This window comes from Coregonus clupeaformis, chromosome 13, assembly GCF_020615455.1.
Source record: "Coregonus clupeaformis isolate EN_2021a chromosome 13, ASM2061545v1, whole genome shotgun sequence".
NCBI classification, from domain to species: Eukaryota; Metazoa; Chordata; class Actinopteri; order Salmoniformes; family Salmonidae; genus Coregonus; species Coregonus clupeaformis.
Genome location: NC_059204.1, coordinates 20,211,792 through 20,237,926, shown reverse-complemented (window position 1 = coordinate 20,237,926; position 26,135 = coordinate 20,211,792). Strand labels below are relative to the sequence as shown.

The 26,135-nt window shown below is 41.6% G+C and overlaps 1 protein-coding gene across 3 annotated transcripts; it reads left to right on the top strand.

Moving 5' to 3' along the window:
- Positions 1-1,314: 1,314 nt before the first annotated feature.
- On the top strand, positions 1,315-25,905 carry fam114a2 (family with sequence similarity 114 member A2). Of its 3 annotated transcripts, none has more exons than XM_041894008.1 (14): positions 1,315-1,414; positions 7,794-8,078; positions 10,101-10,200; positions 10,405-10,506; positions 10,607-10,710; positions 10,977-11,111; positions 11,216-11,374; positions 11,888-12,011; positions 18,993-19,078; positions 19,294-19,392; positions 19,487-19,626; positions 19,796-19,868; positions 25,267-25,320; positions 25,479-25,905. In XM_041894008.1, the coding sequence occupies exons 2-14, from the start codon at positions 7,794-7,796 to the stop codon at positions 25,578-25,580; spliced, it is 1,563 nt and encodes a 520-aa protein (XP_041749942.1). In that variant the 5' UTR covers positions 1,315-1,414; the 3' UTR covers positions 25,581-25,905. The 3 variants fall into 3 exon arrangements, with proteins under 3 accessions (XP_041749942.1, XP_041749940.1, XP_041749941.1); XM_041894006.1 differs by having other exon boundaries at positions 7,782-8,078; XM_041894007.1 differs by lacking the exon at positions 1,315-1,414 and adding an exon at positions 2,862-2,890 and having other exon boundaries at positions 7,782-8,078.
- The last annotated feature ends 230 nt before the right edge of the window (positions 25,906-26,135 follow it).

Here is a 26,135-nt window from a genome sequence, read left to right as displayed (position 1 = left end):
AACAAGGAATTTGTGGTGTGGTTGAAAAACGAGTTTTAATGACTCCAACTTAAGTGTATGTAAACTTCCGACTTCAACTGTATATATATACACACACAGTACAAGTCTGTATACCACCCCTACCTTGTCACAACACAACGGATTGGATCAAACATGTGCAAAGCTGTCATCAAGGCAAAGGGTGGCTACTTTGAAGAATCTGAAATATAAAATATATTTCGATTTGTTTAACACTTTTTTGGTTACAATATAATTCCATATGTGTTATTTCATAGTTTTGATGTCTTCACTATTATTTTACAATGTAGAAAATAGTTTTAAAAAATAAAGCAAAACCCTGTAATGAGTAGGTGTGTCCAAACTTTGGAGTCCACTTTAACATTATGGGGTATTGTGTGTAGGCCAGTGACAAAAAAATCTCAATTTAATCAATTTTAAATTCAGGCTGTAACACAACAAAATGTGGAAAAGGTCACCACATTTAAAATACCCAACACAGTGATTTTGCGGGACAGTGTAGCCTACGTGAATACATGTTGGCCTCATCGCATCCAAATCATTTGATCTCAATCAGTTTCATGGGAATATGCATTTAGTCTAATGCGGCCATTTAATTAGGCTACTTTTGTACCTCTTCATCAGAAGCACTCATTTTGTAAGTAGTTACACCTAACTGGCCTCTCTTCAAGTTTAGCTGGAATTTAGCCTGAAAGGATTTGATAAAAGTTGGTTGCCTATGATATTGGCCTATGTCTCCTCTTGCGCTGCGCAGAATATCAGATCTCAACAATGATTTGAGAAGTGTTTAACATCACCAGTAGATATATTTTCATAAGCGCAACGTGACTGCAAGAGACTATTTGTAATGTCTGACTGAAATACGGGACAAATCAACTTTGTTTTCCTAAATTAGTAGTGTTTGAATTTGTTGATAAAAGCGGAACATTATTGTTTAGTTACGGGACACGGAACTAAGGGCCAAAATGAGGGACTGTCCCGCAACAGGGACATGTGGTTACCCTAGCACTCAAGGGCTGTGAATACTTTCTGAAGGCACTGTATGTATGGTAGTCAGAATCTGCATAGATAGACCAACGTGGAAGTTCAAAGTACAGTATGCTGATTTACATTTACAATGTTCATTCTATTGCAAGTTGTTATCTCTAGTTACCTAGGCACTTTCTTTGGTTTTGATTTTGGCCCTAATATACTAATAAACGCAACTGGGGAATGTTTTTTCACTCCAGCTCAGCAGGTGGCGGTGTGTACTGTTTTGTACAGTAAATTCACGCGACTAGTAGAGGAAACCCTCAACCCAAACAAATCGTCGTGTGACGTGGCTAGTCGCGCAAGACCTTGCAAGATAAATAATAAAATCAAGAATATTATACGAAATTTCGGATACAATTGCTAGGTTTGTAACCTTTATCTAAACAATGTAACTTCTTTTGTAGAGTTATCTATCACCTTTCTAGAAGAAATGGTAGCAATATTGGATAAAAGCAGGCTAGCTAGCTAACGTTAGCTAGTAAGCTAACAGCTAGCTAAGGGAACGTGCAATGTCTAGCCATTAAAGTGGAACTGACAGCGTTTTAGCTACTTTGCAGATATGAAACGAACAGACAATCATAATATCAGTAAAAATATAAAATTCCCAGTTTATGCTTCAAAACTAACTTCATACGAGGTTTTAAAAATATGTTCTATTTGACTCAGAATTCCATGACGTACAGTAAGGCATTGTTGGCAGAATAGATGGATGCAGTTCAATGCATGATTCATATAATTAACCAATACATTTCTTGGTAGTCCAACAAATATTGCTATCAGGTTCTAAATCACAGCTTGCCTGGTACATTGTTTTCTGCCTCCACCTATTCGGGATGCACTGTTTCAGTTTCAATGACTCGGTATTTTTAACAAAAATTGACAACTGTGACTAAGGCAGGGAATGTCTACAATGAAACTAGAAAAGGCAATTATCACAAGTCAGTCTTAACGTGGCTAATAGGTTAGCGACCATGGCAAACACAAGGCCCGCGGGCCGAATAGGACACACAAGCGAGTATAAATGAGTCAACAGTTGAGTCATCTACTTTATGAAATTATAGCCTGATGCGCTTGTATTAGTGAATTCAACTTCAATTGCGCTGCTTTCATGTGTCCCCGGTTTACAGCGGGCAGCCGAGGGAAAGTGTACAGACACATGCCACAGTCCTAGTTAGGCTACTAAAATGTTGCAGTATGGCTTTGGTTTTTAAAGCTTGACAATGAATAGCCAAAAAACTAAACCTGCAACAAAACACCATGCAAAGGAGAAACATGTAGGCCTATTACAGCAACATTTGAACAGTAGCCTAGGCTGGCTACTCAACTACAATACATTTTGAGTGCACCATACAGCAGTGCTGCAATTAACCGCGTCGGTGATCCATGCATTGCAAAAAAATGAAAAAGATGTTTTAAGTTCAAATGTTACAACAACTTATAGCTACGTTTTTGTTTGGAGTTAAATATTTTTTCATTAGCGTCGCAGCATATTATGCACATCTGCAAACATAGCAGCAAAGGCTGGACAAATATGTATCTCTTTGTTTAAACATGTTAAAATGCTATATACAGCATTATAAAGTGGACATTATAAAGGGCCATATTTGTTTCTAATAAGACAATAGCCAGTTTGGGTCGCAGATGCACGTTTTTTTAATTAAAACAAATAGACTATGTCTGGCCCTCGAATTCGTTTTCAATATGGCCCTTTTGCAGATTGAGTTTGTCACCCCTAGGCTAGCGGATCTATTTATGTAGCTATTTATTTATTTATTTAGCAAGCTAAAACAAGGAGCCTAACGTTAGCTGCTGGGAGGATGTCTTGTCATTGGAGGAGTGGGTGAGTGACCGACTTTTTCCCCTCATCATTTTTCGGTGGCTACAGCTAAAGATTCAGGTGTCATTTGGTTAGCTAGCAAGAAATGTGAATCGCTTTGCTAGATAGCTAGCTATGTTGAATTTGAACCATTGACGTCATCAGACCCGGGCTTTTAGCCTCGAATGATTTTGGCTCAGCCCGCGTCTTTTGCCCACAATTGGAAATGCACTGATATTATTCTGCATCTACATAGAGAGACATAGGCCCACACAGGACAGACAGAGGAGTGTACAGGAGAACAGAGAGAGAGAGAGAGAGAACACAGGTATTGTGGTTAGTGATAAGTTAAGACAGTTAAACGTTCATCAGGTTTAAGATTGAGTGAACTGCTATTATCATTAAGGAACAGAAATGATCCCATATTTTACCTTTAGCTGAATTCAGGTAAACATTATTTGACTGTTCTCCTGTTCTTCATATTGCTCCTCTCTCTCTTTCGCTCTGTGTGTGTGTGTGTGTGTGTATGTTCAGAATACTCCATATTGCCACAGTACTGATACTATTCAATCTCTGTAATAATATAGGGGATTCAGGAAAAGCAGAACTTCAGACAGCAAGGAAAAGAGGGGAGCGAGTGAGAGAAAGGAGCAGACAGGACAGAGAGAGGGGAGGCCCACACAAGACAAACATGTATCATATTCCTCTCAAGCCAGAGGAAGTAGTTGTTGCTAAACATTACCTCAAAAAAAGAAAGCAAGATGCCACTTCTGGCATGTCCTGTGTGTATAAACTGTTAGACCCTGATATGTTCCCATCACTGAAGGCAATCATACAGGTTGCGCTGACCATCCCAGTTAGCAGCTGTGAGAGATCTTTCAGTGCATTAAGATGTCTACATACCTGGCTTAGGAGAACAATGACCCAAGATAGAATGCATCACCAGGCTGTCTTGACAATTGACAAAGATATAGTTAACACCCTTGGAAAAGAGTGAAATCATAGACAGGTTTGCACAGCTGACAAATAGGTGATATAGATTGATGCTACCCTCAACAGGAAAGTAGCTTTCTTTTACTGTTGTAACGCAACACACACACAAAGAGTTGGGATTTTTTACTTACAGTATCATTTTGATTAATTTCTAATCTGCATGGATGGACTATCATCCTATTACTGTGTAATATAACTCGCAAACATTGTGAATATTTAGTTGGCGAAAGGATTTTATGCTGGTATGTACATGTGTGTAAAAGTGTTGTCACTACAGTAAAACCCACAAACTTTGTCAGGGTCCTCAGGGGAAGAGGGGGGTTGGAGGGGGTATATTTGTTTTTGTGTAATTAAATGGGTAGAAATATTGCCCTGTAGCTAATTTACCTTGGAATCTGTGATTTATTACCACAAATACTATAAAATTATGATTTTCAAGTCTGTTTGGTTGCTGAGTTTGTACATATTATCAGCAAAAGTTGTATATGTCCCCCACTCTACAGTTATAATACAAGCCTACTGCTAAACTGAGTTTACTCAATTCCAACATAATCCAAAGGATGGCAGCCTAAAATCCCAATCCTGCTATATTGCAGTAACCATAACATTATTTCATGCAAAACATTAATTTGTGGTCTAGGCTGCCACCTTTTGGATTATTTTGAAACTGCACAGTGCGCGCAGCATGACAAACTCTCATTATTTAGCAGTAATGTGACTAACATCATCAATAGGCCAATCAAATATTGTACATGGTTTATGAAAACATTGCAACAAAATTATGATAAAAAATACTTTTCCCAAAAATATTTCTTCATGGAAAATGACCATCTAGTTATGCACTTGTAATACATTTTTATAAATATTATTAACAGGAGGTATGCAATTACCTAACACCATATTCCATTGGTTTACTGACCACAATCCATTGAATTAATATTAAGAAGTGTTGATTATTTGGCGTCAGGAGAGCACAGTGCATGGAAGAAACCAGTGAGATATGCAACAGAGTTAAAACCAATTTATGCTTAATCTGAAAATGTGGTCGAGGGCGCCCTTACGAAAAAATATATACACACAACTGCAGTTAGAGTGCAGTATAACTGCAGTACGCTACAAATACTGCATCCAAAAGAGCACTTTCTTTTACTGCAGTACTTTTGTAGTGTAACTGCAGTTACAGTGAAGTATAACTGCAGTTCAACTGTAGTACACTGCAGTTATTCTGCAATTACTGCGTCCAAAATAGCACAGTCAACTGCAGTTAATGCACTTTTACTGTAGTTTCAATACTGCAATCTTTTTTTGTAAGGGCTCGGTATGGAGGGTGTGACGCAATTGGGAAGCCTCTCGGAGGCCAAATTGCACTCCATACCGCATCGCGGTGCGCCTCGTAAATGTAACAATGCGGAGGGCTCCATATAGCTCCGAATTGCCATGATTGGTTGACTGTAGGTGGAGGCGGGAGGTCCTGTATAAACACAAACTCGCTTCCTTGACAATTTCCTTCACAAGCAGGGACGAGCAGGTTACTATTCCCCATCGGTTATCAGTGCAAGTTTGACGGCCAACTATCTGAAAAAGTTTGAGAGGGTTTATATATTGTTCCCTCAGATTTTAGCTCATCTCGCTCTGCTAGCAATAGTTGATAATCTTGTTGATGACGTGCATGGGCAACTGAGGGAGAGAGAGCCTACCTTTTCATGGTTGTTTGATCGATAGGACTGTGATGTTCCCAAATGTAAGAGGACTCCCGTGGTATTTACACTGATCAAAAATATAAACGCAACATGCAATTTCTACGATTTTACTGAGTTACAGTTCATATCAGGAAATCAGTCAACTGAAATAAATAAATTAGGCCCTAATCTATGGATTTCACATGACTGGGAATACGGATAGGCATCTGTTGGTCAAGGATACCTTAAAAAAAACCAGGGGCGTGGATCAGAAAACCAGTCAGTATCTGGTGTGACCACAATTTGCCTCATGTAGCGCTACATCTCCTTCGCATAGAGCTGATCAGGCTTTTGGTTGTGGCCTGTGGAATGTTGTCCCACTCTTCAATGGCTGTGCGAAGTTGCTAGATATTGGCGGGAATTGGAACATGCTATTGTACAGGTCGATCCAGAGCATATCAAACATTGTCAATGGGTGACATGTCTGAGTATGCATGCCATGGAAGAACTGGGACATTTTCAGTTTCCAGGAATTGTGTACAGATCCTTGCGACATGGGGGCCGTGCATTATCATGCTCAAACATGAGGTGATGGCGGCGGATGAATGGCACGACAATGGACCTCAGGATCTCGTCATGGTATCTCTGCATTCAAATTGCCATCGATTAAAATGCAATTGTTTGTTGTCCGTAGCTGATGCCCGCCCGCCTGCCCATATCATAACCCCACCGTCACCATGGGGCACTCTGCTCACAACGTTGACATCAGCAAACTGCTCGCCCACACGATGCCATACAGGCTGTCTACCATCTGCCCGATACAGTTGAAACCGGGATTCATTGGTGAAGAGCACACTTCTCCAGCGTGCCAGTGGCCATTGAAGGTGAGCATTTTCCCACTGAAGTCGGTTATGATGCCGAACTGCAGTCAGATCAAGACCCTGGTGAAGACGAGCACGCAGATGAGCTTCCTTGAGACTATTCATGACAGGTTGTGCAAACCCACAGTTTCATCACCTGTCTGGGTGGCTGGTCTCAGTGAAGAAGCTGGATATGGAGGTCCTGGGCTGGCGTGGTTACACGTGATCTGTAGTTGTGAGGCCGGTTGGAGTACTGCCATATTCTCTAAAACAACGATGGGGAGGCAGTATATGGTAGACAAATTAACACTAAATAATCTGGCAAAAGCTCTGGTGGACATTCCTGCAGTCAGCATACCAATTGCACAGGCCCTCAAAACTTGAGACTTCTGTGGCATTGTGTTGTGACAAAACTGCAAATGTAAGTGGCCTTTTATTGTCCCCAGCACAATGTGCACTTGTGTAATGATCATGCGGTTTAATCAGCTTCTTGATATGCCACACCTGTCAGATGGATTTATTATCTTGGCAAAGGAGAAATGCTCATTAACAGGGATGTAAACACATTTGTGCACAACATTTGAGAGAAATAAGCTTTTTGTGCGTATGGAACATTTCTGGGATCTTTTATTCCAGCTCATGAAATATGGGACCAACACTTTGTGTTGCGTTTATATTTTAGTTCAGTACACATATTTTTAAAATCCGTTCAGGTGTATTTTGTGGCTTTTGGCGAATGCGTTCTAATGCTCTAAAGTCGCGCTGTTCAAAGTGAATGATGGCAGGCCCGTGTGGCAAATGGCTATTTTGCATACAGGCCAACTGTACCTCTGATTGGTTATGGCGCACCGGTCTGCGTAGACAGATGTTTTTATTTTATTAGGTTTTATTTACTGCAGTGTCTATTAATTTTCCAAACGCAGGGCAGCTTTCCCACTCTATATTGCTATAGAATTTTCACAAATGCCTTACTATATGTAATTCCCAAACATTCTATGAATTTATGAGAATGTGAAAATTACCATATCTAAGTGCTGGCTTGTCAGAAAAAAAGAAGGAAAAAAATCATAATGTTCTTCCTGGGAGTGTATAATTACTTCCACTTTAATGTGCTGTCACTGGTGTTTTATGTTACACTGCCTACCTTGGCATTTTACGTTTGGCTCAGACAACTGTTATCTTAGTGTATCAGTCCCTAATCTGTAATTGAGCTAATCTAGCTAGCTAGGTAAACTAAATCTGCAAGAATAGCCTATGCCTTGTCAATATGGCAAGGGACCTCTACCTCCAGCTAATGATTGGATAGAATGTCCTTTTTAAAACTGTTTTTAGTTGCCATTATACACATTATGTTCTTATTTTATTTTCATCAAATAACAAAAGGTATGTGTTAAGATGTCGGACAGCGAAGCCCCCAGTGACCCTGTTGGGAGTTCAGAGGTGGCAGAGACAGAGGCACCACTGCAGCAACCCTCCCCTGTGACACTACCAGACAGTGCTCAACAGACACCAGACAGCGCTCCAAAGACACCAACTGGAGACAGCACCACAGATAACTCCACAGATGTCGCCCCGACCAGGAAGGGAAGGAAGACCAGGAAGAGACCAGAGCCAAAACCTCCAGTTCAAGTCCAGGAGACTCAGGAGGAGAAATCCAAAGTAGAGGAAGAGCCAGGCAAGGTAAGACATGCTGTGATACAGCTGGGTGAAAGATTCAACAAGCTTCACTTCTAACCTTAAAAGGCCAATCAGCAGTTGAAACAATAACAAAGCGTGTTCCCACCACTGTTTTGGTAAAATTCTGAGGGATGGAGCTGGAGAAATGTGAACTCTCAAATTTATAGACAGAGCTATGGATGCAGGGACTGACCATCCATGATATCAGAATTATAGTTTTAAACATGTTTTGAGGCTATACAGTGTTTGTTAACATTTACTTTGCTTAGAAACATTGGAGTAAAACAAGGTAACATTTTGGGTTCTGATGGTATGCAACTAAGCTCATGAGGCATTTATAAATTGTATTCTTCAAGAGTCAGTGGGTACATATACAGTGGGGAAAAAAAGTATTTAGTCAGCCACCAATTGTGCAAGTTCTCCCACTTAAAAGGATGAGAGAGGCCTGTAATTTTCATCATAGGTACACGTAAACTATGACAGACAAATTGAGAGAAAAAATTCCAGAAAATCACATTGTAGGATTTTTTATGAATTTATTTGCAAATTATGGTGGAAAATAAGTATTTGGTCACCTACAAACAAGCAAGATTTCTGGCTCTCACAGACCTGTAACTTCTTCTTTAAGAGGCTCCTCTGTCCTCCACTCGTTACCTGTATTAATGGCACCTGTTTGAACTTGTTATCAGTATAAAAGACACCTGTCCACAACCTCAAACAGTCACACTCCAAACTCCACTATGGCCAAGACCAAAGAGCTGTCAAAGGACACCAGAAACAAAATTGTAGACCTGCACCAGGCTGGGAAGACTGAATCTGCAATAGGTAAGCAGCTTGGTTTGAAGAAATCAACTGTGGGAGCAATTATTAGGAAATGGAAGACATACAAGACCACTGATAATCTCCCTCGATCTGGGGCTCCACGCAAGATCTCATCCCGTGGGGTCAAAATGATCACAAGAACGGTGAGCAAAAATCCCAGAACCACACGGGGGGACCTAGTGAATGACCTGCAGAGAGCTGGGACCAAAGTAACAAAGCCTACCATCAGTAACACACTACGCCGCCAGGGACTCAAATCCTGCAGTGCCAGACGTGTCCCCCTGCTTAAGCCAGTACATGTCCAGGCCCGTCTGAAGTTTGCTAGAGTGCATTTGGATGATCCAGAAGAGGATTGGGAGAATGTCAGATGAAACGAAAATAGAACTTTTTGGTAAAAACTCAACTCGTTGTGTTTGGAGGACAAAGAATGCTGAGTTGCATCCAAAGAACATCATACCTACTGAGAAGCATGGGGGTGGAAACATCATGCTTTGGGGCTGTTTTTCTGCAAAGGGACCAGGACGACTGATCCATGTAAAGGAAAGAATGAATGGGGCCATGTATCGTGAGATTTTGAGTGAAAACCTCCTTCCATCAGCAAGGGCATTGAAGAGGAAACGTGGCTGGGTCTTTCAGCATGACAATGATCCCAAACACACCGCCCGGGCAACGAAGGAGTGGCTTTGTAAGAAGCATTTCAAGGTCCTGGAGTGGCCTAGCCAGTCTCCAGATCTCAACCCCATAGAAAATCTTTGGAGGGAGTTGAAAGTCCGTGTTGCCCAGCGACAGCCCCAAAACATCACTGCTCTAGAGGAGATCTGCATGGAGGAATGGGCCAAAATACCAGCAACAGTGTGTGAAAACCTTGTGAAGACTTACAGAAAACGTTTGACCTGTGTCATATTCAACAAAGGGTATATAACAAAGTATTGAGAAACTTTTGTTATTGACCAAATACTTATTTTCCACCATAATTTGCAAATAAATTCATAAAAAATCCTACAATGTGATTTTCTGGATATTTTTTTTCTCATTTTGTCTGTCATATTTGACGTGTACCTATGATGAAAATTACAGGCCTCTCTCATCTTTTTAATTGGGAGAACTTGCACAATTGGTGGCTGACTGGTACTTTTTTTCCCCACTGTCCAAACGGTAGAGTCCGGTACAAATGTTTTCTCTCCATCTCTCGCTCTCCTCCAGGCATCCAGTGAGTTGACAGTATCCCAGGGAGGATGGGGCTACTGGGGGAGCTGGGGAAAGTCCATCATGTCAACGGCCTCAGCCACTGTGGCCACTGTAGGTGAGGAGATCAAAAAATGGATGGACATATTTTGATGTCAGAGTTTTTGGTTTGTCTCTGTCTGAGTAATAGCCCTTTTGTGTTCTCATTATGGTGTCATGTTAAATGTGTTTTTTTGTGAAACAATATGTCTGCCCTTTCAGTCAGCATATGTAAACTTTAAAAGATCTAAAAATAAATGTATTCCTTTCGTTTCATTCTAAGGCCAAGGGATCACCCAGGCTATTGAGAAGGCAGAGACTTCACTGGGAATCCCCAGCCCCACAGAGCTGTCTGCACAGATTAGAGAGGAGGACAAACAAGAGGGTAATGATGGCACACACGGGTCATCAACATGATCAACATGAGTCATCACTGTTGTAACTATGCACATTAGGTTGATGTCTGACATGTATATTACTTCTAGGTGAACCCAGTAATGAGACTGATAAAGGGGAAGGAGATGGAGCATCGGCCATGGGAAGCGCCATGGGAATGTTCTCATCCCTCAGCAGTGTTGTTCAAAGCACTGTAAGAAACAATGCTTCTCTGCTTTTTTGACGATTACCATTATCATATGTTGTTTATGGGCAAAAGTGACTTGGTTACTGACTTAAATATCTATGGTCTATAGTCCTCTGTAGCTCAATTGGTAGAGCATGGCGCTTGTAACGCCAGGGTAGTGGGTTCGATCCCCGGGACCACCCATACGTAAAAATGTATGCACACATGACTGTAAGTCGCTTTGGATAAAAGCGTCTGCTAAATGGCATATTATTATTATTATTATATTCCAGGGGAAAACGGTCCTAACAGGAGGTTTGGATGCCCTGGAGTTCATAGGCAAGAAGACCATGGATGTCATAGCAGAGGGAGATCCAGGGTTCAAGAAAACAAAGGGTCTCATGATCAAGACTAACACTCTTTCTCAGGTGAATGGATGTTAGAGAAGCCACCTCCAGTGTTGTGCTTACACCTTATTTGTGCTGGAAAGCTTTCTGACCAAGATTGAATGAGGATTTTGTTTTGGCTGAAGGTCTTACGGGAGGCCAAGGAGCGAGAGGAGCAGCAAACAGCCGAGGAGTTTTCCTCCGACACGGAAAAGAAGGCCCATTACGGAATGCTGTTTGATGAATTCCAGGGCCTAGCCCACTTGGAAGCTCTGGAGATTCTCTCCAGGGAGAGTGAGTCAAAGGTAATACTGGGCAAGTTCCACATTTCTTACCTTGTACAAAGAAACAAGTAAACAGCCTCTCAAAACATTATTGATTGTGCACAGCCTTCACTTGATATTAAAACAACTTTTTGCACACTTGTAAATGGAGAACCTACAACCATGGCAACCTCTTGAGATATTTTAGCTCCTTTTAGTACAGGGGTCAGCAACAGATCAAAAAAGACTCTAAAATCACCAGGAATTCAGCTAAAATTGAGTTTAATTTAGGAAATCTGTTCCAAAATTGAGTTTAATTTAGGAAATCTGTTCCCAAGTATTCCCATAAATATGAAATGATTGTTATTTTTAAATACAATCTCTTTTTGGGCTTAGTTGTAATCAATTTGCGATGTACCAATTATTCTATTATTTTCCGGCCCCCTGACCATTCGCTCCGACAAAAATCGACCTGCTGCTGAATCTAGTTGCCTACCCGTTTTAGTAGATCTTATCTATGACTGAATCAGTTGTCTGTTGTGTTGTGTGGTGTAGGTGAAGTCTGTTCTGACCACTCTGTCTGGAGAGGAGCTGGCCCAACTCAAAGAGGACCTGAAGCTCATCAAGGAACCCTTCTCTCTGGTAGAGTTTGACGACGAGGAGGTGGAAGAAAAGAAAGGTAGCCTACTGTCACAGAACAGTCACATAAAGTCTACTATCACAATGTTACATTTACAGTCTTTTAGTACTCAAAACAGTGGTTATTTTAGCATGTAAATCTTGGTGGGGCAAACTCAACCAATTTTTTTTTGATGGATGCCAGCAAAGCCACTACAAAACATTAAACTATACATTAATAGCACTATAACGGTGACAAACAGTGCCCACAAACTGTTAGGGCCTACATAAAGCTGTCCCAACAGCGGAGCTTTCCTATCAGCACCATGGAATTGGACTGAATCTTTACCACCGCTACACCTGGCTATCAGCGGAGTCTGGCGGCGAAACAGTTCATTCATCCTCATTTACTGACTTTTTAAAAACCATAGCTGATATGGCTGACTTCTTAAATAAATATGGTTTCTACTGACTCCTTGTGGATTTGTGTAACTCGATAAGAACCGCATTCTCCTTCAATAATAATGAATGTCGACATGAGTTGTTACTTTTGAACCATACACAAACATTATAAAATGTATGTTCAGTAAATTCATAATGTTTGTTCTTTCATCATTAACACTTAACTCTAAGTATAAGCAAGTGCAAGCAAACGAGGTAGGCCTTGATTCAGCACTTTCAAAATGGACACAGACAGATTCAGATGTTAGTTCAGATCAATTCAGCAAGATGTTGAGGCCTTAACTTTACTCTTCTGTAAGTCACCACACGGAGAGCGAGAGAGAGCGACGCGGTTAGCCTAACATTTGAAGTATTTTATTAGGCCTATGTGGTCTAAAAAGGAATTAAAATACAATCACGAGCATCCAGTTACCACTATACCGACCAACAGACAGTGCATTGCGCAAACAAAACAACATTCGCAATATCAACTGGAATTACATGGGACTATTACTGAAAAAATATGGTAGATATAACGTGATTTGACATTTTATTTGTGGCCAATGACCTTGAGCCTTCTTGGACGGGCACCTGTATTGTAAATCTATAGCAGCACCCAAGGGCCAAGCTCTCCCTGTAGATTATGCAGTGACGTAGTGTCCCCATGAGTGACCGAACACTGAGCCAATCACGGTGCAACTAGAGAACATTACCAATACCTACGCTCTGTGCTTTCGCTGGCTGCCCCTCCACCACAGAAAGCACTGAGTTAGGCTGAAACACCTGCTTTTGGAGCTGTTACTCAAGAAAGAGAGTATGCGGCTTTATTAACTCAATTATTATAATTTTTGTTTGCAAACTGATTTGTAACAAGAATTAATGCCAAAATAACATGCAAAACAGGCAATATATATATTTTGCTACATTTACATTTACATTTTAGTCATTTAGCAGACGCTCTTATCCAGAGCAACTTTCAGTTAGTGAGTGCATACATTTTTCATACGGTGCATTCAAGTGCAGTCGCAAAAACCATCAAGCGCTATGATGAAACTGGCTCTCATAAGGACCGCCACAGGAATGGAAGACCCAGAGTTACCTCTGCTGCATAGGATAAGTTCATTAGAGTTACCAGCCTCAGAAATTGCAGCCCAAATAAATGCTTCTTCACAGAGTTCAAGTAACAGACACAAACATCAACTGTTCAGAGGAGACTGTGTAAATCAGGCCTTCATGGTCGAATTTCTGCAAAGAAACCACTACTAAATCAATAATAATAAGAAACCTGCTTGGGCCAAGAATCGCGAGAAATTTGTCCTTTGGTCTGGAGTCCAAATTTGAGATTTTTGGTTCCAACCGCCGTGTCTTTGTGAGACGCGATGTGGGTGAACGGATGATCTCCGCATGTGCATTTCCCACCGTAAAGCATGGAGGAGGTGGTGTTATGGTGTGGGGGTGTTCTGCTGGTGACACTGTCTGATTTATTTAGAATTCAAGGCACACTTAACCAGCATGGCTACCACAGCATTCTACAGCGATACGCCATCCCATCTGGTTTGGGCTTTGAGGGACTATCATTTGTTTTTCAACAGGATAATGACCCAACACACCTCCAGGCTGTGTAAGGGCTATTTTACCAAGAAGGAGAGTGATGGAGTGCTGCATCAGATGACCTGGCCTCCACAATCCCCCGACCTCAACCCAATTGAGATGGTTTGGGATGAGTCGGACCGCAGAGTGAAGGAAAAGCAGCCAGCACTTGCTCAGCATATGTGGGAACTCCTTCAAGACTGTTGTAAAAGCATTCCAGGTGAAGCTGGTTGAGAGAATGCCAAGAGTGCGCAAAGCTGTCATCAAGGCAAAGGGTGGCCACCTGAAGAATCCCAAACACAAAATATATTTTGATTTGTTTAACACTTTCTTGTTTACTACATGATTCCATATGTGCTACTCCATAGCTATGTTGTCCTCACCACCACTCCACAATGTAAAAAATAGTACAAATAAAAAAAAAACACTGGAATGAGTAGGCGTGTCCAAACTTTTGACTGGTAGTGTATATCATCCAGATGCAGCGCTCCTAGTGGCCGGGGACTTTAATGCAGGGAAACTTAAATCCGTTCTACCTAATTTCTACCAGCATGTTAAATGTGCAACCAGAGGGAAAAAAACTCTAGACCACCTTTACTCCACACACAGAGACGCATACAAAGCTCTCCCTCGCCCTCCATTTGGCAAATCTGACCATAACTCTATCCTCCTGATTCCTGCTTATAAGCAAAAACTGAAGCAGGAAGCACCAGTGATTCGGTTAATAAAAAAGTGGTCAGATGACGCAGATGCTAAGCTACAGGACTGTTTTGCTAGCACAGACTGGAACATGTTCCGGGGATTCTTCAGACAGCATTGAGGAGTACACCACATCAGTCACTGGCTTCATCAATAAGTGCATCGATGATGTCGTCCCCACAGTGACCGTACGTACATACCCCAACCAGAAGCCATGGATTACAGGAAACATCCGCACTGAGCTAAAGAGTAGAGCTGCCGCTTTCAAGGAACGGGACTCTAACCCGGACGCTTATAAGAAATCCCGCTATGACCTCCGACGAACCATCAAACAGGCAAAGAGTCAATACAGGTCTAAGATTGAATCATACTACACTGGCTCTGACGCTCGTCGGATGTGGCAGGGCTTGAAAACTATTACAGACTACAAAGGGAAGCACAGCCGCGAGCTGCCCAGTGACACAAGCCTACCAGACGAGCTAAACCACTTCTATGCTCGCTCGAGGCAAGCAACACTGAAGCATGCATGAGAGCACCAGCTGTTCTGGATGACTATGTGATCACGCTCTCCGTAGCCGATGTGAGTAAGACTTTTAAGCAGGTCAACATTCACAAGGCCGCAGGGCCAGACGGATTACCAGGACGTGTACTCCGAGCATGTGCTGACCAACTGGCAAGTGTCTTCACTGACATTTTCAACATGTCCCTGACTGAGTCTGTAATACCAACATGTTTCAAGCAGACCACCATAGTCCCCGTGCCCAAGAACTCTTAAGATAACCTGCCTAAATGACTACCGACCCGTAGCACTGACGTCTGTAGCCATGAAGTGCTTTGAAAGACTGGTCATGGCTCACATCAACAGCATAATCCCAGAAACCCTAGACCCACTCCAATTTGCATACCGCCCCAACAGATCCACAGATGATGCAATCTCTATCGCACTCCACACTGCCCTTTCCCACCTGGACAAGAGGAACACCTACGTGAGAATGCTATTCATTGACTACAGCTCAGCATTCAACACCATAGTGCCCTCTAAGCTCATCACTAAGCTAAGGATCCTGGGACTAAACACCTCCCTCTGCAACTGGATCCTGGACTTCCTGACGGGCCGCCCCCAGGTGGTAAGGGTAGGTAACAACACATCTGCCACACTGATCCTCAACACGGGGGCCCCTCAGGGGTGCGTGCTCAGTCCCCTCCCTGTACTCTCTGTTCACCCATGACTGCATGGCCAGGCACGACTCCAACACCATCATTAAGTTTGCCGACGACACAACAGTGGTAGGCCTGATCACCGACAACGATGAGACAGCCTATAGGGAGGAGGTCAGAGATCTGGCCGTGTGGTGCCAGGACAACAACCTCTCCCTCAACGTGACCAAGACAAAGGAGATGATTGTGGACTACAGGAAAAAAAAGAGGACTGAGCACGCCCCCATTCTCATCGACGGGGCTGTAGTGGAACAGGTTGAGAGCTTCAAGTTCCTTGGTGTCCACATCACCAACGAACTATCATGGTCCAAACACACCAAGACAGTCGTGAAGAGGGCACGACAAAGCCTATTCCCCCTCAGGAGACTAAAAAGATTTGGCATGGGTCCTCAGATCCTCAAAAATTCTACAGCTGCACCATCGAGAGCATCCTGACTGGTTGCATCACCGCCTGGTATGGCAACTGCTTGGCCTCTGACCGCAAGGCACTACAGAGGGTAGTGCGTACGGCCCAGTACATCACTGGGGCAAAGCTTCCTGCCATCCAGGACCTCTATACCAGGCGGTGTCAGAGGAACGCCCTCAAAATTGTCAAAGACTCCAGCCACCCTAGTCATAGACTGTTCTCTCTGCTACCGCACGGCAAGCGGTACCGGAGTGCCAAGTCTAGGTCCAAAAGACTTCTCAACAGCTTCTACCCCCAAGCCATAAGACTCCTGAACAGCTAATCATGGCTACCCGGACTATTTGCACTGCCCCCCCACCCCATCCTTTTTACGCTGCTGCTACTCTGTTAAGTATTTATGCATAGTCACTTTAACTCTACCCACATGTACATATTACCTCAACTACCTCAACTAGCCGGTGCCCCCGCACATTGACTCTGCAACGGTACCCCCCTGTATATATAGCCTCCCTACTGTCACTTTATTTTACTTCTGCTCTTTTTTTCTCAACACTTTTTTTGTAGTTTTTTTATTCTTACTTTTTTGTTTAAAATAAATGCACTGTTGGTTAAGGGCTGTAAGTAAGCATTTCACTGTAATGTCTGCACCTGTTGTATTCGGCGCATGTGACCAATAAAATTTGATTTGATTTGATTTGATATCATATTTGAGAGACATAGGCTATTTGTGGTTGGAGTCAGTGATAAACTTAGCTTGGGTTGTTTTAACCTAGGCTACTGTAGGTCTAATTCAGATTAAGTACCACGATAAAGACATTTGAAAGTTGTTACCTGGTTGTGGCAAAAAAAATACAAAAATCAGCAAAAAAAGAAACGTCCCTTTTTCAGGACCCTGTCTTTCAAAGATAATTTGTAAAAATCAAAATAACTTCACAGATCTTCATTGTAAAGGGTTTAAACACTGTTTCCCATGCTTGTTCAATGAACCATGAACAATTAATGAACATGCACCTGTGGAACAGTCGTTAAGACACGAACAGCTTTCAGACAGTAGGCAATTAAGGTCACAGTTATGAAAACTTAGGACACTAAAGAGGCCTTTCTACCGACTCTGAAAAACACCAAAAGAAAGATGCTCAGGGTCCCTGCTCATCTGCGTGAACGTGCCTTAGGCATGAGGACTGCAGATGTGGCCAGGGCAATAAATTGCAATGTCCGTACTGTGAGACATTTTACATTTAAGTCATTTAGCAGACGCTCTTATCCAGAGTGACTTACAGGAGCAATTAGGGTTAAGTGCCTTGCTCAAGGGCACATCGACTTTTTCACCTAGTCGGCTCGGGGATTAGAACCAGCGACCTTTCGGTTACTGGCACAACGCTCTTAACCACTAAGCTACCTGCCGCCCCAGAGACGCCTAAGACAGCGCTACAGGGAGACAGGACGGACAGCTGATCGTCCTCGCAGTGGCAGACCACATGTAACAACACCTGCACAAGATCGGTACATCCGAACATCACACCTGCGGGACAGGTACAGGATGGCAACAACAACTGCCCGAGTTACACCAGGAAAGCACAATCCCTCCATCAGTGCTCAGACTGGACTGAGGGCTTGTAGGCCTGTTGTAAGGCAGGTCCTCACCAGACGTCCCTGGCAACAACGTCGCCTATGGGCACAAACCTACCGTCCCTGGACCAGACAGGACTGGCAAAAAGTGCTCTTCAATAACGAGTCACGGTTTTGTCTCACCAGGGGTGATGGTCGGATTCGTTATTATCGTCCAAGGAATGAGCGTTACACCGAGGCCTGTACTCTGGAGCGGGATCGATTTGGAGGTGGAGGGTCCATCATGGTCTGGGGCGGTGTGTCACAGCATCATCGGACTGAGCTTGTTGTCATTGCAGGCAATCTCAACGCTGTGCGTTACAGGGAAGACATCCTCCTCCCTCATGTGGTACCCTTCCTGCAGGCTCATCCTGACATGACCCTCCAGCATGACAATGCCACCAGCCATACTGCTTGTTCTGTGCGTGATTTCCTGCAAGACAGGAATGTCAGTGTTCTGCCATGGCCAGCGAAGAGCCCGGATCTCAATCCCATTGAGCACGTCTGGGACCTGTTGGATCGGAGGGTGAGGGCCAGGGCCATTCCCCCCAGAAATGTCAGGGAACTTGCAGGTGCCTTGATAGAAGACTGGGTAACATCTCACAGCAAGAACTGGCAAATCTGGTGCAGTCCATGAGGAGATGCACTGCAGTACTTAATGCAGCTGGTGGCCACACCAGATACTGACTGTTACTTTTGATTTTGACCCCCCCCTTTGTTCAGGGACACATTATTCAATTTCTGTTAGTCACATGTCTGTGGAACTTGTTCAGTTTATGTCTCAGTTGTTGAATCTTGTTATGTTCATACAAATATTTACACATGTTAAGTTTGCTGAATAAAAACACAATTGACAGTGAGAGGACTTTTCTTAAACAGGTGGGGCTTAGTGACGGGTCGCCACTGTACTCACAACAGAAACAAAATACTTTTGGTGTATGATTTTCTTTTTCTGTGGGTGATAAGCCAACTGAAAAACATCAATTGTTATCTTGTTTTAGGGAAAGATGGCGGTATGTTTCTGTGATAAATACAGTGAGCAAAAGCAATACATTTTGTTTATTCATATTTTATTTTCAGATGAAAATGGTGCTGAGTTTCTGAGGGAATTAACAGAGGCCCTTGATGGACTACACATATCCACAACAGCTGACAAACTTGGCAAGGTTGGCACAATACATTTCTGTCTTGATTGAATTTCAAGCCAGTGATCTTGTGGTCTCATGCTAGCGGTCCAATAATATAGCAGTGTTTGTTGCCATTTTCTGGAGAGTTTTGGTAGGACTGAGTTGTGAAAGGACTGAGCACTACTTCACTTTGCTTTTTCTGCATGGTAGATCACTAATCTCTAACCAATTTTCTCTCTGCAAACCCTCATCAGGCAAGTAAGAATGCACGTGACCAGATTGCCCAAATGACCAAACCCATAAAGGAAGAAGAAAGGAATGAAGAGGAAGTGGAAAAAATCTATACTGTTGAGGTATGAAAAACAAAAATGACATTGTGACTATTGGAATGGAGCTTTACTCATTTCTGTTGTAACTACTGATTTGAGTGTTGTTGATTCCTCTCAGGATGTCCACTCGTCAGCGATCAGAAGCCTGGCTGAGCTAACAGCCAGATCCATAGAGCAGTTCCACAAAGTGGCCGAGATGATCCTGTTCTGTACCAGCCAGGAGGTCACCAATTTGGAGCAGGCCAAAATCCTCTCGCAGTAAGTTCCATCAGCCATCTACAGAGAGTTCTATTACTAGTCATAGATATAGCTCTGGTTCACACCTCCCTAACCTTCAGATATAACGTGTGTGTATTGATACCCTCATTGTTGTCATATCCTAGTATGTGATTGTGCTCTAACTCAACATTTTGTACTCCCCTTACAGAATAACAATTGTTTTGTGTAAAGAGATATCACTACTTTCCAAGAAGTTCACCTCCTGTTTAACTACAATAGGGGTAAGATAATGATTCTATACAAACTATATCACAAAGTATATTTAGCCTGTCACTAAGCTTACACTCTTCAAAGCCACATTCACAGAACTCAGCTTCAGATGTTAGTATTCATGTTCTTACACAACGTAACTTTTCATCATGGAACTTATTTGTACTGCATCACTATGAAAATTTATAAACTGTCTTTTCAGTTTCACAAATACTGCTTTCACATAGGATTTACGGTATTTTGCCTGTAAAAAAAACAGGGCAATGTTTATATGACCCTCTTACAAACAGGCCCATTTTTACCACATTCTTGCCTGCATGCGCCTTTTATGCCGGCATGCCGGGGACGAGTGGTAGTAGTGGTGTGCAGATGTGGGTAGGCGTCTATATTAATAAATCCATTAAGAATAATCACCATCAAAAAGATATCCATTATTACTTTGTTTAGGCAGGTCCAAAGAAACATAAGACTAATAAAATGTATTTTCAAAAGAATAGAATAGCCATCCAAATGAAATCAATAGTTTGTTATTTTATTGATTAAACAGACAAGACACACCTACCCGATCAGTCAACACACATACACTGAGTATACAAAACATTAAGAACACCTGCTCTTAACATGACAGACTGATCAGGTGAATCCAGGTGAAAGCAATGATCCCTTATTGATGTCACTTGTTAAATCCACTTCAATCAATGACGGGGAGGAGACAGGTTAAATAATTATTTTTAAGCCTTGAGACAATTGAGACATGGATTGTGTATGTGTGCCATTCAGAGGGTGAATGGGAAAGACAAAATATTTAAGTGCCTTTGAATGGGGTATGGTAGTAGGTGCCAGGCGCAGCGGTTTGTGTCAAGAACTGCAAAGCTGCTGGGTTTCACACTCAGCAGTTTCCCGTGTGTATCAAGAATGGTCCACCACCCAAAGGACATCCAGCCAACTTGACACCACTGTGGGAAGCATTGGAGTCAACATGGGCCAGCCTTCCTGTGGAACGCTTTTGACACCTTGTAGAGTCCATGCCCCAACGAATTGAGGCTGTTCTGAGGGCAAAAGAGGGGAGAGGACAACTCAATGTTAGGAAGGTGTTCCTAATGTTTGGTATACTCAGTGTATATTATAGTAAGAATATAATGGAATATAACAGAATAAAATACAAATAATATCTTTCCCACACAACTTAACACAGGAACGTGTGGAACCGCAAAGAAAGTGATATTTTGAAACAGAGCCCAAGCCTATGCTTTTTTGATCCACGTTTAATCTCTTTCTTACCCTCACTCCACTTTGTTAGGGAGCAGGCATAGGGTCTTATCTTCAAGATATCGATAGAAAATAATAGCAATCTATATTTTCTAACGCATGTGCGTCTCGTGTTCATATTTCACAATCTCCTTTTGGAATTGCCGATACGTGATTGAGCAAAGTAATAGGCCTGCTCTTGATTTAGGCTACATTATTGCATGCTAAATGTTTCTGATAAGTGATAGATGAGCAAACAAATAGATAGATGCGCTATACGGCCTCCAATTATTTGCCCAACTGATTAACCAAATAGCCTATACAGACGGAAATTCAGTTAAATAAAATCACATTGATTGATTATTAAACAACATTTTTACACTGACATTTTAGTCATTTAGTAGACGCTCTTATTCAGAGCAATTTTCAGGCGCAATTAGGGTTAAAACAAGTCAGTGAAGTCACAGGCTTTTGGTCGGGAGTAGGCCTAGGCTACTAAACGACTGCTAGCAAAATAATCCACTTGTTAAACTACATAACATGTCAAAATGTTCTAACAAAATGAACCAACTAGACAAGATGATCATGAGCAGCACTCACCTCAACTTAGCTAACATTTCCCCAGCCTAATTGTAGCCTAACCAATATCCAAACAGAGATGCAGTGAAAACAAAAATCTTACACTTAAAAATGTATCTTACACTTATACATTTATCAAATTATTCAGTACGTAAATCTGAGACACTCCGTTTAGTATGATATGTTACATATGGTATCTATTCATTTGTGGATGTCCATCACCCATTTTGTATGATATGTTACGAATTACAATTGTATTAAATGTAAAAAATTTGCTAAACGTACAATATGTTAAGAATTCTAGCTAGGTGGCTAACATTAGCTAGCTGGCTAACGTTAGCTAGGTTAGGAGTTAGGATTAAGTTTAGGAGTTATGTTAAAGGTTAAGGGGAAGGGTTAGCTAAAATGGTTAGGGGGAGGGTTAGCTAACCTGCTAAGTAGTTGCAAAGTAGCTTAAAGTAGTAAGTAGTTGAAAAGTTGCTAATTACCTAAAATGCTAAAGTTGTCCGTAATGACTTTCGAACTCGCAACCTTTGGGTTGCTAGACGTTTGCATTATACTCACACCCATCCACCCTGACCAACCACCCTACTTTTGTTTTTGCCTTAAGTAACCTTATTTCTAATGTAACCATACCAAATGTAACATATCATACTAAACTGGATATCATGGATTTATGTTTACTGTGTTATGTGTAGTCTATGAGACCAGGCTGCCACACACATTTACATTTACATTTTAGTCATTTAGCAGACGCTCTTATTTGCTACAAATGTATTACAAGGATTGGATGACTTTGGGAGTTTCAGTAAGCAACAGTTTGATACATGCCTAAAATTGCATTAGCCTACTTTATTCCAATATTTTCGTCATTCAGTGATATTTATTCCCACAGTAATCATTAGTAGTGGGCTATGCGAAGTGACATGCCTTGCAAAGTTTAGAACTGCCAGGAGGACGGTAACGGGGCGCTGACTAGCAACCATCAAGAGTTTAAGAGCCTAGTGCGTGCCAATGCCACCTCAGCATTGCAGCTATGTTTCATACTAAGCTGTAGGCAGAACTTTACCGAAATGATAACTAGGTTGTTTGGCGAAATACAAGTTTCAGCTTTGATACCGGCAATACCTTTATGGTATTGGTTAAGTTGGCAGAAAAACGTCTTTAGTATGAAAGGGATAAAAGTAATTAACCCTACTTAAGAGTGTCAATTCATTTAATAAGCAGTTGCAGGGTAATTATTGCAATCCTGACATGAATGATTCTAATGGAGATGCCTATAGTTAATTAGACCCAAAGAGAGGAGTGTAAATCAATCTTAAAGGGAAACTGCTGGATTTTGGCAATGAAGCCCTTGATCTACTTCCCCAGAGTCAGATGAACCCATGGATACAATTTTTTTTATGTCTCTTTGTGCAGTTTGAAGGAATTTGCTGAGGGAAATTTTACTGGGGGGAGGGGTGGTTCAAAATAGGAGAGGGTTCTCAAACTTTATTTTTTGCTTTGGGAAGGGTTGTGTGTTTTTTGGGGGGTGCACAGGGGAGGTTAGTGCGTTTTTCCCAGGTTTACATTCGTTCTTCTGCTCGTATTTTCCCTATAAACAATGGCTTGACCAACTTTTGATATCGCCCTAATAAACTTTAGAAACGTTTGTGAAGGATTGGTATGGTGTGGACACCTAAGCCTATAGGCCTTTGCATGCAATGCCCTGATACATTTAGTGCTCAAATCTCTGACAGCTGACCTGTGAGGTGGACAATTATTGTTTTTGGAAAGTAGCTATAAGGTTTTGCATATGCTACACATCGAAACACAAGGAATAGTGTTTTTGTAATTTGTTATAGGCAGTTTTTAAAGACACGTAAATGTGGCTCATTTGGCCAACATACCTCATTTATTGATGGCGCAGGTTGGATCTGAATGCATATGGATTTCCATTACATTTCTCAAATGTCCGGTAAATTTAAAATGTTCCCTGTCATGTTGGCCGGCGCCATATTTTCCTAATGGAAACTCTGAAATGGCATATTGTTTTTATGAAGATTTTTGAATATTCACATGAAAATCTGTCACCAATTAGATGGAAACCTAAAGACCCACTTTGATTATGCCTGCACATCATGGTTCACCGGCAGCCCCAAACGTCTAAAGAATAAGCTACCCGCCAAACAAGCTTGTAAGAATTGTACTTAAACTCCCCCTCATACTCATCTGGAGGTTGAGCATTTCTTTGTCTCTATCTCTGTAATGTGTCTGTATCTATGTAATTATATATGTATTTATGTAAAAAAAATAGGGACCACAATGGAAATAAGCCCCCGACTTTATTGTGCAATCCCGGTCACTTAAAAAAATATTTCTGTATATATGTATTTTTTAAACTGACAAATAAAATCAATCAATGAATCAATCCAAACTGTGCAGCGGCCAATTGATGAATGGAAAGAGACATCTGTTACAAAACACCAAAAAGTTTAATGACGTCAGGAGATTGTCAAGCCAAGCCTTCGATACTGGGTAAGCCTGCTGGGTAGGGAGGGATATATTTTCTGGTTGAAAACGCAAACCATGATATTTAAGTGCCCAAAGTCAGTATGCTTTGTTTATTGGTTGTGTGGTGCATCGGCACAGAAACCTGTTGGTGGAAAATGTGTTTAATATATTTTATATAATTATAAATGGCATAGAACCTTAAAAAATCTGATTTCCCCCTAGCTGATCATTGTCTGCAGCAGTCTCTGATTGTAGTGTAATGAAACAGGCAGGGAGAGTGAGCTTGTCAGTGGTGGTCAACGAACCCTCAACCTTCTGACCCGTTGCCCTGCGTGGCATCGACTGTGCCACAAAAGCATGCTGAAGTGGCAAAGTCGATATCCACGTTTATAAACACAGGATCTCTACAGTTATTGTTATTTGTGGTCGTAAACATTATTTTAAGTTAATTCTATGAGGGGGGAGGGTGTTCAATTTATTTTACAATACGAGGGGAGGGTCATGTGAAAATATTTGTAACTTTGGGGGGGTTCTTTTTTTTATGACACCTTGAGTTGGACCCCCCCAGTACATTTTGATCTGTCTCAAACTAGCGTTAGTGCAATGAGTGGAAGTCTGTTTTTTTAAAATATGTTCTATTTATATCTGTAAATCAACCAATAAAATCAAGCCACACCTGGCCATGATTACAGACACCTATGTGTGTCCTTTCAAAGTATATAAATTTGTGACCCGCAGTGTTTTCATTATATCCTGATGAAGACTGTTGAAACGTTGGTTATAAAATTATTGCATCTGAGCTCCTAGAGTGTGAGGCTCTCCTTTTCTTTTTCAAGCATGCTAGTAGATACCATAGACTTGGAGTCATTGTGCTAACACTAGTTAGCATTGGCTCACAAAACTACCTCTCTTCCTTCATACTGGATGCAGAGACATAAAACTGGTATCCATGAGTGAGTTCAGCTGACTCTGGGGAAGTAGATAAAGGGCTTCTTTGCCAAAATCTGTAAGTATCCCTTTAACAGGTGTAGAATATTCCTAGTTCACTGAATCCAGAGACTAATAAGACCAAAACATTTTGTTTTGCAGTCTAATGAAAAGGGAGATGTCCTCAATCCACTCATAACGGGAGTATTTTTGGAGGTTTGTTTCTAATTCATTATCGTACATTGCTGCATATCACATCCTCTTAATTCTGTCTGAAAGCTGAATCATAACAATGTGTGTTTGTGTGTGAGAGATTTACAAATGTGGTGCATTGTTTATGTATCTATGTGCTGTATGTATCTCGTCTTCTTTAGGCTTCCAACAGTGCATCGTACATCCAGGATTCCTTCCAGCTCCTCATACCTGTATTAGAGGTGTCCCACATTCAAAGTAGTGCTGACTCTAACCAACAGTGACCACATCTCTCTCCCAGCTGTGCCAACAAGGGACCCTGACAAAAAGCATTGACGGTTTAAAAAAATACTTCCTCAGCTTTCATTTATATTGATTTCAAAGCCTATCTAAAGTGTCACACCTCAGAAGAAATGTACCTTTGACAAACAGTGTTTACTCGTCGTGGAGTATTGTAGTGCTGTTGTTGTATAGCACAGTAGAAATACCAATGTACAGTATTTGAGGAGTCTAGAGCTGACATGTTTGAATGACACAGACGTCTGCATTTCTCATCCAAATATTATGCTTATGTACTGACATTAATTGAATAATATACAGTTGTCCATGTCTCTGTTTCACAATTACCATGATTCAATGCATTATTCATAACACCAGGACTTCAGGATAACCCCAAGTACTTCAGGTGTCTGTATTACAAATGAATGTGATTTCGCTTTGGCACACATAAAGTCGAAAGTTTACATACACCTTAGCCAAATACATTTAAACTCAGGTTTTCACAATTCCTGACATTTAATCCTAGTAAAAATTCCCTGTCTTAGGTCAGTTAGGATCAC